The sequence below is a fragment of the Vanessa cardui genome, chromosome 4 (genome assembly GCF_905220365.1).
Source record: "Vanessa cardui chromosome 4, ilVanCard2.1, whole genome shotgun sequence".
NCBI classification, from domain to species: domain Eukaryota; kingdom Metazoa; phylum Arthropoda; class Insecta; order Lepidoptera; family Nymphalidae; genus Vanessa; species Vanessa cardui.
The window spans coordinates 6,057,259-6,073,177 of NC_061126.1; the positions used below are offsets into that span (position 1 = coordinate 6,057,259).

Consider the following 15,919-nt stretch of genomic DNA (forward strand, 5'->3'; position numbering starts at 1 on the left):
ATTATAATTTATTTAGCTAAGTTTCGTGTGCTTGCTTATATAAGCATCTGTTATATCGATCAAATTTACTGAATAATAAGAAATATATTGAATTCTGTCGTATAAGTAAAAATATTTTTACTATGAATTTTAGTTATATAAATAATTATTCTTAATTCTGCTATCAAGTCTTAGAAAGATTTTTCTAGTCTTATTTTCGTTAGAACTAACGTTCTATAAACTCACAGACTAAAATTAGGGGTCCCGCAACTACGTTTATTGTAATTATATTTAATATACATATATATTAATCGATGTTATATGTAAAATTGGTTTGAAATAAATTTATTTAGACTGAATTTTTTTTTTTATTATAAACCTTTTTCTAATAATGTCAAATCCTTTTATCAATGTTGCCATACACTCGTCAAAAAAGATTATTCGATGTCGGGCCCCTGAATTATTTTATTTACAGATCAATACGAAGATCTAATAGAAAAAGTCTATTTATTTGTATGTATGTACATTTGCAATTTTTGTTTTATTTAACCATGACTAAATATTCGTTTCAATGTATTCCAATTAAATATCTTTAGTATTAATTCCACGGCGTAAATAAAAAATATTAATTTAATTTTTAAATACAAATTTGTATAAATAGTTCTAGAACGTCATAGAACTGATCACATTCGTATATACAAAACACTTTACACGGGGATCATTCAATCGTATTCAGTTTAAGCTCATTTCCAAAAAATACTTCTTAAAAATGTTTTTTTTTTTAACTAACGATTGTATCATCCCCATCTATAATCGCAGACTAGAGCACTGGTCACAGTTTTATAAATAGAGGCAAGGAATTTGAAGCACACTTACAGTAATTATTATATCTTATTCCAACCAAAGACAAAGTAAAGTTAAACATACCATAGACGTGCATATTTTAAACAATTTTCTAATATCTCTGCTGTATTATGCAATAAGAACAATTCTTTATTTATAAAACAAATTTTTCCCTTCCCTACATATATTCACTTTGATTTGATTTGAACATTTTACTATACCGATTTTATTTTATTATTAGAAAACCTTTTTTGTCGGGAGTCTATAATAAATTTCCAAGATTATTTAAGTCTTTGATTGAAATAAACTACAGTTAGTTTTACATTCATTATTAGTTGTAAATTCATAAATAGTTTACAAGAACGCTGCCTAATAAAGCTCAATTAATTAGAAGGATTTCTATCCCGAGTATTTTCTCAAGCGATTACGCCCATAAACACACAATAAATAGTATCACGTCTCACCTTCCTCTACAATGTAAATTGTATTGTACAATATATATATAGTTAAAATCACAGATTCTACTTTTTTTTTCTAATGATCTATCTACACGTCCTTTTTGGAGACGACGAGGTAAACATTCATATTATCTTTACCTTTCACATAGACGCTTCCGCGCGGCTCGAACTCGTATTTACCGGATAAAACCGGTATACAAGCCTCGCCCACTTGAATTCGCTTCACGACGCCCGTCGAATCCATCCTCGAAGCTATGTTGACCGCATCTCCCCAGATGTCGTAGTACAACTTAGTCGTCCCAATCACACCGGCCGTGACGTCACCGAAGTTGTACCCAATGCGGAGTATGAAATCGAATTCGAGTAGATCTTGGTTGAAATTATCGACAACTTTTTGCATTTCCAGCGCAAAGTCCATCAGTTGGTAGAGGTGGTCGTACGTGCCGCGCGTCGAATGTCTCAAATCTGGATTGAGGCCGCTAGCTGCCATGAAAGTGCTGCCTATCGTTTTAATTTTTTCAACGTGCTGAAATTCCGGTCTCTCCAGTAATTCGTCGAAATCTGCTATCAGCTCGTTGAGTACCCGTAAATATTCTTTACCTTTCAAATACGATTCGTCGTACATTTCATTGAAGTTCACGATGCTCGCAAATATAATGCCGACGTCCTTGTGATTCTCCGAATATTTCGCTGTGTTCTTCAGTTGGTCGGCGACGTGTCGCGGTATTATGTTATGTAACAACCAATCCGCCTGATTTCTCATGTTTTGTACTCTTTGTTTGTCGCGATTCGCTACCACGTTGCTATAGAAACTCAGTCTGTAGCTGATTTCGAACTCCCGGTTAAGGAACCAAACCAGAATCAGCAACAGCGCCACGTCTAAATACAATTCTGTCAAATGCATCTCGTGGAGCAAACCGTTAAACATGTGCGTACCGTTCCTCACTAACGAATCCTCAAAGGTATCATTAAGCATATTAAATATAGAAATATTTTGAGCAATCACTTGGGGATTTAATCTAATATCACGATCTAGTAATTGAGTATTCGCTTCGTGACAGCCCAGGACAGCGAAGAACAGGAAAAGACCGGCGTAGAGTGTCACCAAGGTATTCTTTACCAGCCAACTCATCTGTGTAAAATTACAGAAGTGTACTATACTAACGTAAAGAAGATACACGTAAAACGATTGATCTCCCCTCAGAATTGTCATCGTAGTGTTTTGGCAAGAAAAATTCAATAGAATTGCTAGTATTGGCAAACTAATCAACAAACTCCCGGACAGGTGCCAGGGATACCAGTTCGAGAGTTTTCTAAATATTTTCACTGATCTTCTAACGGCGTCCGTGATGTCTTGGGGATTGTGTTTCGTCTTCCACTTCAGATAATGTCTGTACACGCAAAACGCCATAGCGACAGCCTCTATGATTATAAAGAGGACAAACCATCCGATCGTAAAACGCCACTGCTTATACAATATTAATATCGAAGTGGAAACGGCCAGGAAAATAATCGCCGATACGAGAATATCTAGGGCGGTGTTGAAGCGAGACGTCGTCAAGGTCGGCGGGAAATCTTCGCAGTCGTCGCTTCTATGCGCTTTGTCTCTGTAATGTTGCTCCATTTCCGGTATCTTGAAAAACAATGTAAATCTATTCAAAGGAGGTTGCACGAAGTAGTTTATCCCTGATCTCGCGTTGTCTTGGACGCATCTGATTAACTGGAGATCCGATTGTTTCCTTAGCTTCTGGAGCGATTGGACTTGTTCGTCGTTTAGTGGTGGGGGTAGTCTACTTCTAGAGGGGAGTTCGTTAACAGAAGACTGACTTGAAGTGTAGTATCCTGACACCCGATGCTGCATCATATCAGCTTGGGATGTGGCCAGTGACGCGTGATTGAGTGCAAATATCTGAAAAAGTAAACAAAAACTACGTAACCAAACGATAACTGACTACACAATCCATGTTTACGTATCTAACATCTAAATATAAAACGGTACAAGTTTATGATAGAAATGTTTACGATGCTAGATCGTTTATTTCTCGTCGCTCTAAATTTTTTTTTAATTCAAGAGCAAAGAACAGCATTAGACCTTAACACAATAGTACTAAAATAATCAGCTCGACTATTAATACATTTAAGAGACATAAAAATGAGCACTGGCAGATGGCAACATTAAACTGGTAATTATAAAATGTATTTAGAGATTGTTCAGTCTTAATTCGATTTGTTTAAATTTTCTCGGTAGGGAGTTAGAGCGTCCCTTGTTAAAAGTAAAGTAATAACAAACAAGATCATGATTCATAAATCAAGTTCTTTATTTTAGGTCAATTTCATTTGATTCCGAAAAATTTGAACGCGACATATTTATTGTTTTTTGTAAGCAATAAAATATAGTATAATATTTGTAAACGACATAATAATTATTGGTGATTTTTTCTGTAAATTTAATCATGAAGTATATAAAGTACATAACATATCTTTCGCTATTAAAAGGATACACAATATACACATTATATTATCTTTTTATAGAATTAGTAGGCAGTTCCACTAGAGAGAATCCACATAACATATTATATCTATGTCTAGATAAATTATATTAATATTATAATTACTGTTTTAAAAGTCACTGATACTAAATGTTAGTACTAGCACTACTTAGTAATTGACAAACCCAACTGAACAAAATAAAATGTTTAACTTATTTTTACAATAATATTTAAGGGGGCTCTACTGTTTTGTGGGCTCAGAGCGAACAACAACAACAGCCTGTAAATTCCCACTGCTGGGCTAAAGGCCTCCTCTCCCTTTGAAGAGAAGGTTTGGAACATATTCCACCACGCTGTTCCAATGCGGGTTAGTAGAATACACATGTGGCAGAATTTCTATGAAATTTGTCACATGCAGGTTTCCTCACGATGTTTTCCTTCACCGCTGAGCACGAGATGAATTATAAAGACAAATTAAGCACATGAATCAGCGGTGCTTGCCTGGGTTTGAACCCGCAATCATCGGTTAAAATGCACGCGTTCTAACCACTGGGCCATCTCGACAGAGCCAAGAGGACTTTAAATTCGGCCCTGTTTATATTAATAGAAGTTTAGTATATAAGTATACCTGCTGTTGAATACTAGATCTCCTACTGGTGCTTCGAATGCCGGAGTCCTTGCGGCTGTTGACGGACGGGCACAGGCTGACGGCGTCGTCGTGCGGGCGAGGCGCGTGTAACGGGAGGTTCAGCTTGCGGCTCTTGGGCCGGACGATATCGCCCTGAGTCGCGAGAGTCGAACTGCGAGCTCGACTAACTGGTATCTGAAGAGTTGTGGTCAGATATGAGCCAGTCTTCTTAATTTTAAAAAGGCTAAAATAATAATAACTGCCAGAAAATGTCCCATTTCTGGGATAAGATCTCTCCTATTAACGAAAAGGTTTCCTTCACGGTCAAGCTGGAGAAGACGAAAACAAATAAAGCATAAAGAAATTCAGTTGTTACCCGAATTTGAACCCGCAATTATATTTCAAGTTTCACGTATCACGAGATTATCAGAGCTCATTTTCCTCTATATATAATATTCTCTAAATTACTTATTGATTATTGAAGGTAAATTCAAGGTCACTAAAATCTAGCTAAATAGTATAAATAACTACAAATTAATAATACAAAAATACAGTTGTTTATAATTACTCATGTAACTTACTAACCTCTAAATTAACTCTTCCGTACTGTGATCTATAGCTGCTACTTCTAGCAAAGGGCGACATGTTACTTCTAGACTGGCTTAAATACGATCGAATGTCAATGATTTCTTTTTCGAAGGATGCTACTTCGTGATTATGGGGGATGTTAAGCTTACTGCTACTCTGCAGCGGTCTGAACTTGTCCTGAGATTCTATCACTATCGGTACTTGCTGGTAACCATTGTTTAGCTGCAAATCGTCTCCACGCTCCATCATTTGTATTGTCTTTTCGTTGAATTCGCGTTTTTTCATTTCATGTAAAGGCGTGTCCGAATGCTTCCTCAAGAACCTTGGCACTTTCCAGTTTTTTATTTTATTCGTATATTTACCGTAACTTCCTGGAACGTAAATCATTCACCTAAAGTAAAAAAGGTAATATAGCCTATAAATTCTGCTGGGCTGAAGCCTCGTTTTGGAGATAAGATGAAGCTTATTCAACACTACACCAAAACGAGATGAATATACATTATACATATGGCAGAATTTTGTTGTTTCAGAATAATTTTCTTTACCACCGAGCACAAGATAACAATCACAAATCGAGCACATGAAAATTACTAGCAATTGCCCTCGGATTTGAACCCACAATCTTCGGTTAAGATGAACGTATTTTAACCACAGATCTATGTCGACTAATCAATAACCTGTATCCGTTTACTTTAAAACGGTTAAGATAATGTAGAACAGTTCCTAGCAACTTCCATAATTTATCTTTTAGTTTATACACGAATAGCCTAGTTTGAAAATGTTTCACACAAATTAGTTCATCATTTTTAATATAAACAAACGCTATTTACATCTCTAAACCACGTGAAGTTCACGCGATTGCCGCACCGTGAGCGGATCATTATTTTTATAGTTTCTTGTGTATTATTAACTTATTAATTATGCCTTTTATGTAATATTTCAGGAATGTCTTTTTAAGTAATAATATGTCACAAATCAAGTTTAATTTACCTATTTTATATCAAATGTTAATTCCTAGTTCTAATAACTCATCAAGGTTATGAATCATCAAGCAATTTCAAGGTCGCAGGTTTGATGTAACCCTTAAACTACCATCGTCTTTATTTAAAAAGGCAGCCAAAATAATTTTACTTTATCTATTAAATAAGTGTTACAAAACATCTTGCAAAAAATGTATGCATCATCATCTATTATTAGCCGTATATTATTGAATGAATAAACTATTTATTGAACAATCACTTAGCGTATGGGTCTTACTGATCTATAAGCATATGATTGCTGTGATTATGACTGAAGCTAAGCGATCGCGAGAGTGGAATATAACATAAACAAAACATGTTAAATAGATTTTATTAATATTTAATGCAATCTAAACAGAACTGTGAAAGATTGATCTTCGACAAACAGCTGTTGAGTATTAGCGATGTGTGCTGAACTAATCTGACGCATGACTTTTATACCACACCTTACAATGAAAAAATATATATATTCCAAAAATTAATGCTTACACACTATCCCTTTATATGGTGGTAGGGCTTTGGGCAAGTAGGTCTGAGTACCACCCAGTCATGCTTATTATTGATGTTTCGGTTTTAAGGTTGAGTATAATATAACTAAAGGCATAAATAACACCATAGTTCCCAAGGTTGGTGGAGCATATCATGTCTGGACGGTGGTGAGCACATATCACCAGGTGGCTCGTTGTCCCGTCCGCCTACCCATTATATAAAAATAACGCAGATTAACGTTTCATTAATCTGTCCCACGTATATTTAACCTATTAAAATGTTAACACTTGGTTGACTTTTTAAATACAAAGTTAGACGCCTCTCACAAACCGGCCTCGTCGACACATAAACTCTGATTTTCTATCGAAAGGCAAAACATCGAATCTTGTTTAGGCTCATGATCTTAGCGTCCGAGTCGGACAAGGAAGATTTTACGTTAAATAATATCAACATTTACAGTAATTGCAAACCTGTTTCAGAACTCAGTAGTTCAGGGTTATCATTTAATGATAATCTGCACTTATAGATAAATAATTTCAATCGTTACTTTCCGCAAATTATGCGTTTTATGAATCCATGACAAACTTATACGGAATTGTAAATTTTCAATTTTTATATCCAAATTTTGATCATTGTATTAGTCCAGATGATAGAGGGCATGAAAGATTATTTTTTTAATAATAGATTACGCTACGCTTTAAAAAACTTTAGAATAATAAAGAAAACATGTTGCTATTAAATTCGTCAGATCTAAAAATCAGCAAATGTACGTGAAAGCGCTTCAAAGATTCAATTGTTTACATTATTTTGAACATAACATATATTACGTCCGTCATTAAGATTATTAATGCGCTGCAAGCGAATGAATTAACTTAGTGATGCAGCTACCAAAATAAATATTTGTTAAACGACTAGCGAATAAAAAAGTATGTGACTGACGAGTATCTGTGCTTTATTTCAAATTCAATGTAATATACTTTGTTTACTAATTAAGTATCAGTCATATTATCAAGATAAAAGTATTGAAAGGTCAAAAAATTGGGTGGGTTAAGGCCTTACAAATTTAAATAAATTCTGCCTAACATAATTTACATCAAAGACCTTAATCATATAAAAGATTGTGATATAAATTCTCTTAATCGATATACAAACACATTTAATACGTAAACCGATCCATCTTTGAAACTCGTTTAACAAGGTTTTAAAACAAGTATATAGAAGAGAAATTAGAATATCGAGAAAAAGATAATTATTGCAAAATATGTCATATTTTAAAAGCAATAATAGTGGCGTGATGCGCAGAGAGCATCACCTTCAAGCAATTAAGAGTCGCTCTATATCTTATCTGTGCGCTGTGCCTTGTGCCACTGATAACTAAGACTTTTAATAAATAAAACTGCGGCTTAGTTCACATTAGGTACAAATAATATATGACCGCAAAAACCAGTAGCGTTATCCGGAGTAACATTTTTCTCTTAGAAGAAATACCAATAGTATTAACATTTATTAGATGATTTTCCTCCGGTTTTGTCGAAATATGTTTAATATAAGAAATGCGTAAAGTTATTATATCTTCAGTAATTGAATAAATAACTGTGGGTCATAGATCATATACGTTCATGTTTTGCGTTAGTTATTACAATGAAAACTCAAAAGTAACTCGTAAATAAAATAATTATGATGCATTCAGTTAGTTACGTCAGTATAAAACAAGTTTAGCGTAATGCAAACTCACCTACAGACGTTGGACTTTTTGACGAGTTGTCCGTACCTTCTGGGAAACTCTTCTTTTCGTCCATCTCGTTATCCGAATCCAGAATACTCGGAAGTGAACTAGCCTTGTTACGAAAATTAAAGGGACTAGGTGACAGGAAATTACAGGAATTTTTGGCATCATCTTTGTTCTCCCTTGCGTCCGCTGATGATTCACTAGTTTTACCCGATCCCGGCAAAGGTGAATGATTAAAGGATAAAACGGACTGCGGAGAAATAGCGGGAGATATAATGAGCCGGAGATTGACAGGGTTCGAGGGTGTGAGGCAGTGGTCGTGATCGTACGGAGAGCTTATCTGACGGCTTTCAATGAAGTAAGTTTTATGACCTGGATACATTTAAGGTATTTAAATAATGCAAAGGTAAAATAAAAATAAATACATGCTCTATAAACTATGTGGAATACTGACCGAAAACATCATCGCCCTCTTCTAAAACGTATGAACCACCGAGGAATTTGCTAGTTTCCTCAGAAATATGCACACGGCCCGGTTTTCCTGATGATTCCATCTTATTAGCAAAAGTTACATCGTTGCTCCACACGTCAAATTTGAATCTACGTGTGCCAACAATACCACAGAGAACAGTTCCCGTATGAACCCCTACTCTCATATTAACACCCTCGCCGCGCTCTCTATCAAAATCTTGAATCGCATCTATCATACCTAAAAGATCACAGACCTCATTGTAAAACCTCAAAATATTTAATTTTGGATAAATAAAAGGTAACTGATACAGGTGACTGCTTACATATATAAAAAGCTTTATACATTTGAGAAAAAAAATTACTAAACGAGTCATTAATATTGACGAACAGACATCCTGATCGATCGGACTGACTAATGTTACAAGAAGTCTACAATCATTTTTATATTATAACCGGTATCGATCAATAAAGATGTTTTAAAAAAGCGTGTGCATGTGACGAGAAATTTAGGTCACAGTCATTATATTACGTTCTTAAGTAATTCGAACGAGTGGAATGTAAGATTTTAAGATTTATGTTAAACTCATCGCCACTTTTTATAATACGTACCCAGTCCCATTTCTACACAGCAAGTTGCGTGATCGGGCCTCGGTTCAGGACAACCGGATACGCAGTAATAACAGTCTCCTAATGTGGAAATTTTTTCGCAACCATGAATCAAACATAATTCATCGAACTTTTCAAACAGATCATTCAGTATATTTACTAACTCCTCCGCTCCTTTATTACTCGACATTCTTGTGAAACCAACAATGTCAGCAAATAGAATGCTAACGTTATCCATTGAGCTCATGTTAAAAGGTCGAAACAATGATTTGATATCGGACGCGCCAGGGTTCGATGCACGTGGATTTAGAGGATCGTGAGTTTTCAAATTTGTTTCAGATTCCAAAACCTGCTCTTCCATTAGCCAGCTAGCAAGTTTCGGTGGCATTACAGAATGTATCATTTTCTCTTTTAATTGTTTTTCCATTTCCAGCTGTCTTCTCACAAGTAAACTCTGACCTACTTTCATAAAAGTGCCACGCATTCTCACAAATGTCATTAGATAAATATGTACACCAATAATGTGAACACACACTTGGAGCAAAACTCTCACAAACATTCCAGGGAATTGCCATTCTTGTTCAGACAAGTGCAAAACTATGTTTAGGATTTCAAATACTGTAGAATATAGAAGTCCAATTATGACACAAGCAAAAAGAGGTAAAGGCGTCAAAGTGTATATGATCAAGAGTATTTCTATACACATAGTAAAATGTCCTGATTGACTAATATCAGCTGCTTGGGAATAATCACCATCAATTTGTGTGGTCAGTGTTACTAAAGAGAGACTTAGTGTACACAGAGCGAGTGCCATAATTAGAGACAGCTTGGATGTATACACTTTGTAAACATTTGTAAAGGTAACAAATAGCATTATAGATGTTATAAGAAGGACACCAGCAAATATAGAACACAGAAACGGCCATTTCACAGTCACACCATTTAAGCCAAGGACGACAAAGTAGATAAACCATGATATAGAAAATATCAAAATATACAAAAGTGCAAATCTGAAAAAAGAAACAACAACACTTATTATAATACACTTAAATTTAAAAATATATATATATAATGGTGAATGGCAGCTGTTTAACTTAGGAGCAAGCAAATAAACATCAAATAAATACAATCAAATATTTAATCACAAACCTAAATCGTAATCTTATCTGCCTGAAGGAACTGCTCCTATATTGTCCTTCAAGTATCTCTGAATCAAATCGTGGGTTCCACCAAGTGCCTGCAGCTGCTCTTTCAAAAGCAATTGGTATAGCAAAACCACAGCAGTTAGTAGTTGGATTATTATGAGCCAAATATGCCTGCACATGAGGTGCAAGGCGGATCTGGGCATCTTCTCCCTCTGAGTAGTCACCATCATGCTTGCCATCAAAATGTTCAGACTCATCATTACAAGTAACACACCCACTCTGGGCACTCATTGTACATGTATTAATCTATTCACATTATGTTCCATTTTCATTTTAGCACATAGGAAGTATCCTTTTATTGGATTTATTCTACAAGGTAAAATAATACTTGGTTCAATTCAAATACTACTTAATTTTTATTTATAAAATAATAGTAACTAGACCTGTAATTTACACATTACAATTATAAATAACTATTTTTATTAATTAAAAATATGTCCCTTATGAAAAAAAGCGACACACCTGTTTATGGCATTGCATTAGTATTTAACTTAAAGATGTTCCTATGTAAAAATCTAGTATGTGAAAGTTTAAATATCAAATTTAAATAATTTAATAAATAAGATATGGTAAACAATTTTTGATTGCAAAAATTGTTACTGTAAATTACTTTAAATCCAATAATTTATTTAGAACAATACAAAGAAAATACGATCACTAGATATGATACAAAATAAATATGTACTATATTTACTAGAACATAGTATTACTTACCATTTTCAGACCAAGGTTATATTTTCTTAACTGAGAGCACTAATACTGTTAAAAATTTATAAAATTACACTTCACGTAGGCAAAATATAACTTGTTTTTCTAACATTTCCTTGCTTTCATTATCAATTTACGCATAGAAATTGTTTATCACTCACAAAACTTACGTATTTAATCTGCTACCTATCCAGATTTGACAGTAAAACAGAGTGCAGGCATTTCAGAGTTGCCCAATGTTTTCAATAACTCCTTACGCACAGTTTTTGCCGTACACTTTAATTTTATTTAGAAAATATATGTTAAATGATAACACCACATCACAATAATCTAATTATTGATGTACTAACTGAAAAAACAAGATTAAAAAATGGTTAGCACTTTAATTTTAAACACAAAGGTGTGACTATATTACTTTTAAGACATGTTTTAACTAATAAAATAAATAGCAGTAAGCAATCATTTCTATAGATTAATATAGATAAAAATTATCGCCATCACAATAAAATGTTGAGCATTCTTTCGATCCTCGATAAACATCATAGATTACTCAAGCACTCATCAATTATATCACCTCAATTGCGTTTGGAATTGGCTATAGACTGTTAACAATAACGAAAATGTATAATTCCCTGGAAATTATATACATTTTCATTAATTTTAATATGTTATACAAAGAGTAGTAACGAGAATGGACATTTGAACATATACTGTTTCTAGACGTTTATTGGTTATAGCATTGACTAAAGAAAGAATTGTTTACAACTACTCATATATAAAAACCTCCAATTATCACATACACACTGTTTTCAATCAGTATGTTTTATTGTTTTCGGACTATAATCGCAATAACCTTCGGTGGCATACTTAAATATTGCTTGAAAAAGGTCGGAGGCTAATATAAATTTTGTATTGTGTTAAAAACTTAATAGCTGTCGCACTAATCTATGAATATATATAATAAAATAATTAAGACATGACTATGATTTCAAGTTATATTTTAGTTCTCTCGAGTAATCGCTACATAATGTCAGGGCAGGGTAAAAATTTAATTAATCGTTTATAATTCCCACTTTTAGGCGAAAATTATGATTCTGGCAATATTGAAATAGGTAAGAGATATATTTCAAATAATTTAATTGGAGACAATTAATTTATGGTATGTCGTCGATTGTCAACTAAATTCATCGTATATATATCATGTTACCTGCCTTTTTGTAAAAACTAAATGTTTCTATTTGTATTAACGGCAATATGAACATTTATTTCGTCGACTAGAAGCCGATTTTACTTTGCTTGGTCTAGCCTTTTGATGCTATTCGCAAATAACCGCTATTGAACCCTGTTCCACGCTCTGATCTCAACCATGTTCAACCACGTTATCCTTGTCACTTTCCAGATTTCAAGGAGATCGCTACTCGCCAGCAATTGGGGCTTTACTAAAGTCCACAGGTCGTTTTTTGAGGAGTGGTTAGGTATTTTCTGGAGTGCCTTTATTTATTTTTATTCTAATGGCACTAAAAACCGCCAGAAAGAAAATCATCTGTTTTTCTTCTATGACTTCTAAGATTTTTTTTAATGTAGATGGTAGCTACCGACTCTCAACTTTAATAGCCCTAATTGTTGGATATTTGAAATCTTAACGCTTGTTCCACTGGGATATCTATCTTGAAGCATTGCCGTTGATTAAATTAATGGTCCAAGGGTTTTATTACTTTTTGAAACTTAACACTTGATCTTGACCACTAGCGCTTTTTCTTTCTGTTTCGGTTGCTTCGAAAGTTATCCTTGTTTGGTTATTAAAGGACTCCTCGATAGCTGTTTTGACAAAGCCGTTGTTATTGATCACTTTGTTAATAGGTATTTTATTTCCTATTGGACAGTGTATCCAAGGTGTGATTATATTTTGGTCGCATTTTGGGGTTTAAAGGGCTTCTTGATGTTGACTGTCTTCTAGGTTTTGCTATATCACTCAAATGTACTTTGGAGTTGCATGGAATAGCTGACGAAGTTTGGAGGGTGATGTGGACAGTTTTGTAGTTGAGAAAATGAGGTTTTGATAATTTACGAAAGACTATTAATGCATCGTTCTTTGGTTCGCTTCATGCTTCTTCTTATAGTACTGTCGTTTGCTAGCAATGCGACTTCTGGCGATATTGCTATGATGGCGGTGCATAAGCTAATTAAATTTTATTGTATCTAATACATAAACAACATATGTTTTTTCACATGAACACGACCACAGGCTGGATCTACTCGCCGCTTTTTGTTGATTTGATTTAAACTGATTTGTGCTGAGTTCGGAGGAGCGATGTGCGTAGGTTTTCTTTGTTGGATGTCGATGGCTGATGATGGATTTCAGAATCGATGAATTTTGATTTTGAAAAGATTGTCGGTCGCGATGACGTTGAGCGAGTCGAGCTGGTTAGACGCGCAACTAAAACAACAGATAATAATTGTTCCTACCCAGTGTTCTAATGTATATAAGTTATGCTAATATATTGTAGTGATATCTCTGTTTAATCCAAATTTATATTATTTGACGACCTCCTTGGTCGAGGAGTGTGTACACCGGTTTTCATGGGAACTCTACACCGAGGTCCCGGGTTCGATTCCCGGCCGCGTCGATGTAGAAAAAGTTCATTAGTTTTCTATTTTGTCTTGGATCTAGGCGTTTGTGGTATCGTCGTTACTTCTGATTTTCCATAACACAAGTGCTTTAGTTGCTTACATTGGGATCCGAATAATGTATATGATGTTGTTTAAAATTAATTATTATTATTATTACATTCATATAAATACTGTATTTGTAATGTAAGTGATTTATTTGTAAATCTTTTTGAGACATTAAAAATATTCAAACATAACAGGATGTTGGTGTCTCAGGGGATATACTTTTTAAAAGATGTTCTTGTTTTATGTTTTCTAGCATAGGTGATATATTAACTTCTGACAGACTGATGTTGAGCTGGGTTTAAAGATCCATACAATATGATAGGAAACACTACACACTTCCAATACACTTGTTGGAAAGAATATCTTACAGAGTCTTGTCAGACAACAATGTCATATTATCATTAGAAATTAATGACATAAAGTGTAATATTAATAAATAATAAGTTTTGTGCAAAGCAATCTATGATTTTTTTTGAATTTTTTACAAACTGTTACTTAACACTTTGCATATTAATGAATATAATTTTTTTCTGTATAATTTGACTTACAAAAAACTAACTTATTTATACATTATAAATAAAAGTTCATAATATTTTTGGTTTTAATAATTTTATTAATAAAATATAATTGATTATATTTTATTTTACAATATCAACATTTTATTTTAAATTCTGAATATATCACAACAATAAAACTCTTAGGAAGACTATGAAGCTATGTAAAAAGTTACAATATCAAAAATACAAAATATATTTAAATATGATTAGTAAATAATATCAACAAGGCACATGAAAAGCACCTCAATTATTTATTGCTTCGTATATATATTGTCAATACTCCTTTGAGCTTTTATATATTTCTCTTACATTATTTATTAGTCTTAGTTGTCATTTTCTACTTATTTAATTCCACTGTCTAATTTACAATTTGAAGCCAGATCACATTATACTGCAATAGCAAAACAACCTTTGTAAAATATGATATTTCTTTGATTATAAGAAATACATCATGTACATGAAATATAATATTTTGGTAGCTCTAATGATCTTATTCTAGATATAGGAATTTATATTTGAAACAATGAATGTCCATAAAGTTAATCATTATACATTCCATCGAGAAGGAAATCCATTCTTTTATAATGTCTGTTTTTCCAAGCCTCTCGACCTCTTTTCAGTGCCATGTAACCCACAACAGCAAACATTGGAACAACAAGTATAGTTATTACAATTGGCATTATCATGTCTGGATGACTTCCTGCTTTCTTAGAATGCACCTTGATATCTGGACCATTTTCATCAAGGTTTAAGTGGTTTATTTCATCCATTTTCACTAGTGCCTCATGTGACAATATTAAAGGTTTATGAGGTTTCGTTATATTTAACTTTTCAGTACCAATAACTGTACTTGAATCATTTAACGCAGTTTTATTAGGTTTTGACAATTCCACAGGTGTAGTTGTAACATTTAAACTGGTTACAGTAACATTTGATGTTTGATTCACTTTATCATGCTCAATAATGTCTTCAGCAGGGTTATACTCTACACCCTTTCTCGGCACGACTGACTTTTCTTTATTGCCACTTAGAGTATCTAAGTTTTTAAATAAAGTTTGATTTTCGTTATTCAAAGTAAGAGGATTGGTGGATATTATTGAGCCACCTTCACTTATCACTGGGGTTGTTTTGTTTTTATCAGATTGAGATAATTTATTGTCAAATGGTGTTTTATCAGGAACCTTAAGCGCAGGAATTGTATTGGCTACAATAAAAGTTATAAACAAAATGTTGTAAATTACGAAATACTTGTACATTTTTAGTATAACATTAACAAAGAATAAACACAAGAATATAGATCATTTATAAAACAATATTATAAACGAGAGAAACAAAACTCTGAACTAAATACGTAACTAAAAAACTTTAGATGTTCCCTCAAAACGTCAACAAAAATAGTGCCAAACTGTCACATGTCAATACAGCTGTCAGGTAACTAAAAACTAATAGTAACAGTCCTAGTTTCTACCAAGTA

General features: G+C 33.6%; 2 protein-coding genes across 2 annotated transcripts; both read right to left on the minus strand.

The window, feature by feature from the left end:
• Positions 1–518: 518 nt before the first annotated feature.
• LOC124544454 (adenylate cyclase type 9) lies at positions 519–11,498 on the minus strand. Its single transcript, XM_047123019.1, has 8 exons — positions 11,219–11,498; positions 10,449–10,813; positions 9,303–10,309; positions 8,677–8,931; positions 8,229–8,594; positions 4,983–5,356; positions 4,398–4,592; positions 519–3,189 (listed from the first exon to the last, which is right to left on the minus strand). Exons 2-8 carry the CDS (start codon positions 10,733–10,735, stop codon positions 1,369–1,371), a joined length of 4,305 nt encoding a protein of 1,434 aa, XP_046978975.1. The 5' UTR covers positions 10,736–10,813; positions 11,219–11,498; the 3' UTR covers positions 519–1,368.
• A 3,005-nt stretch (positions 11,499–14,503) lies between these two features.
• On the minus strand, positions 14,504–15,859 carry LOC124544369. Its single transcript, XM_047122888.1, has one exon. The coding sequence runs from the start codon at positions 15,699–15,701 to the stop codon at positions 14,985–14,987; it is 717 nt and encodes a 238-aa protein (XP_046978844.1). The 5' UTR covers positions 15,702–15,859; the 3' UTR covers positions 14,504–14,984.
• Positions 15,860–15,919: the final 60 nt, after the last annotated feature.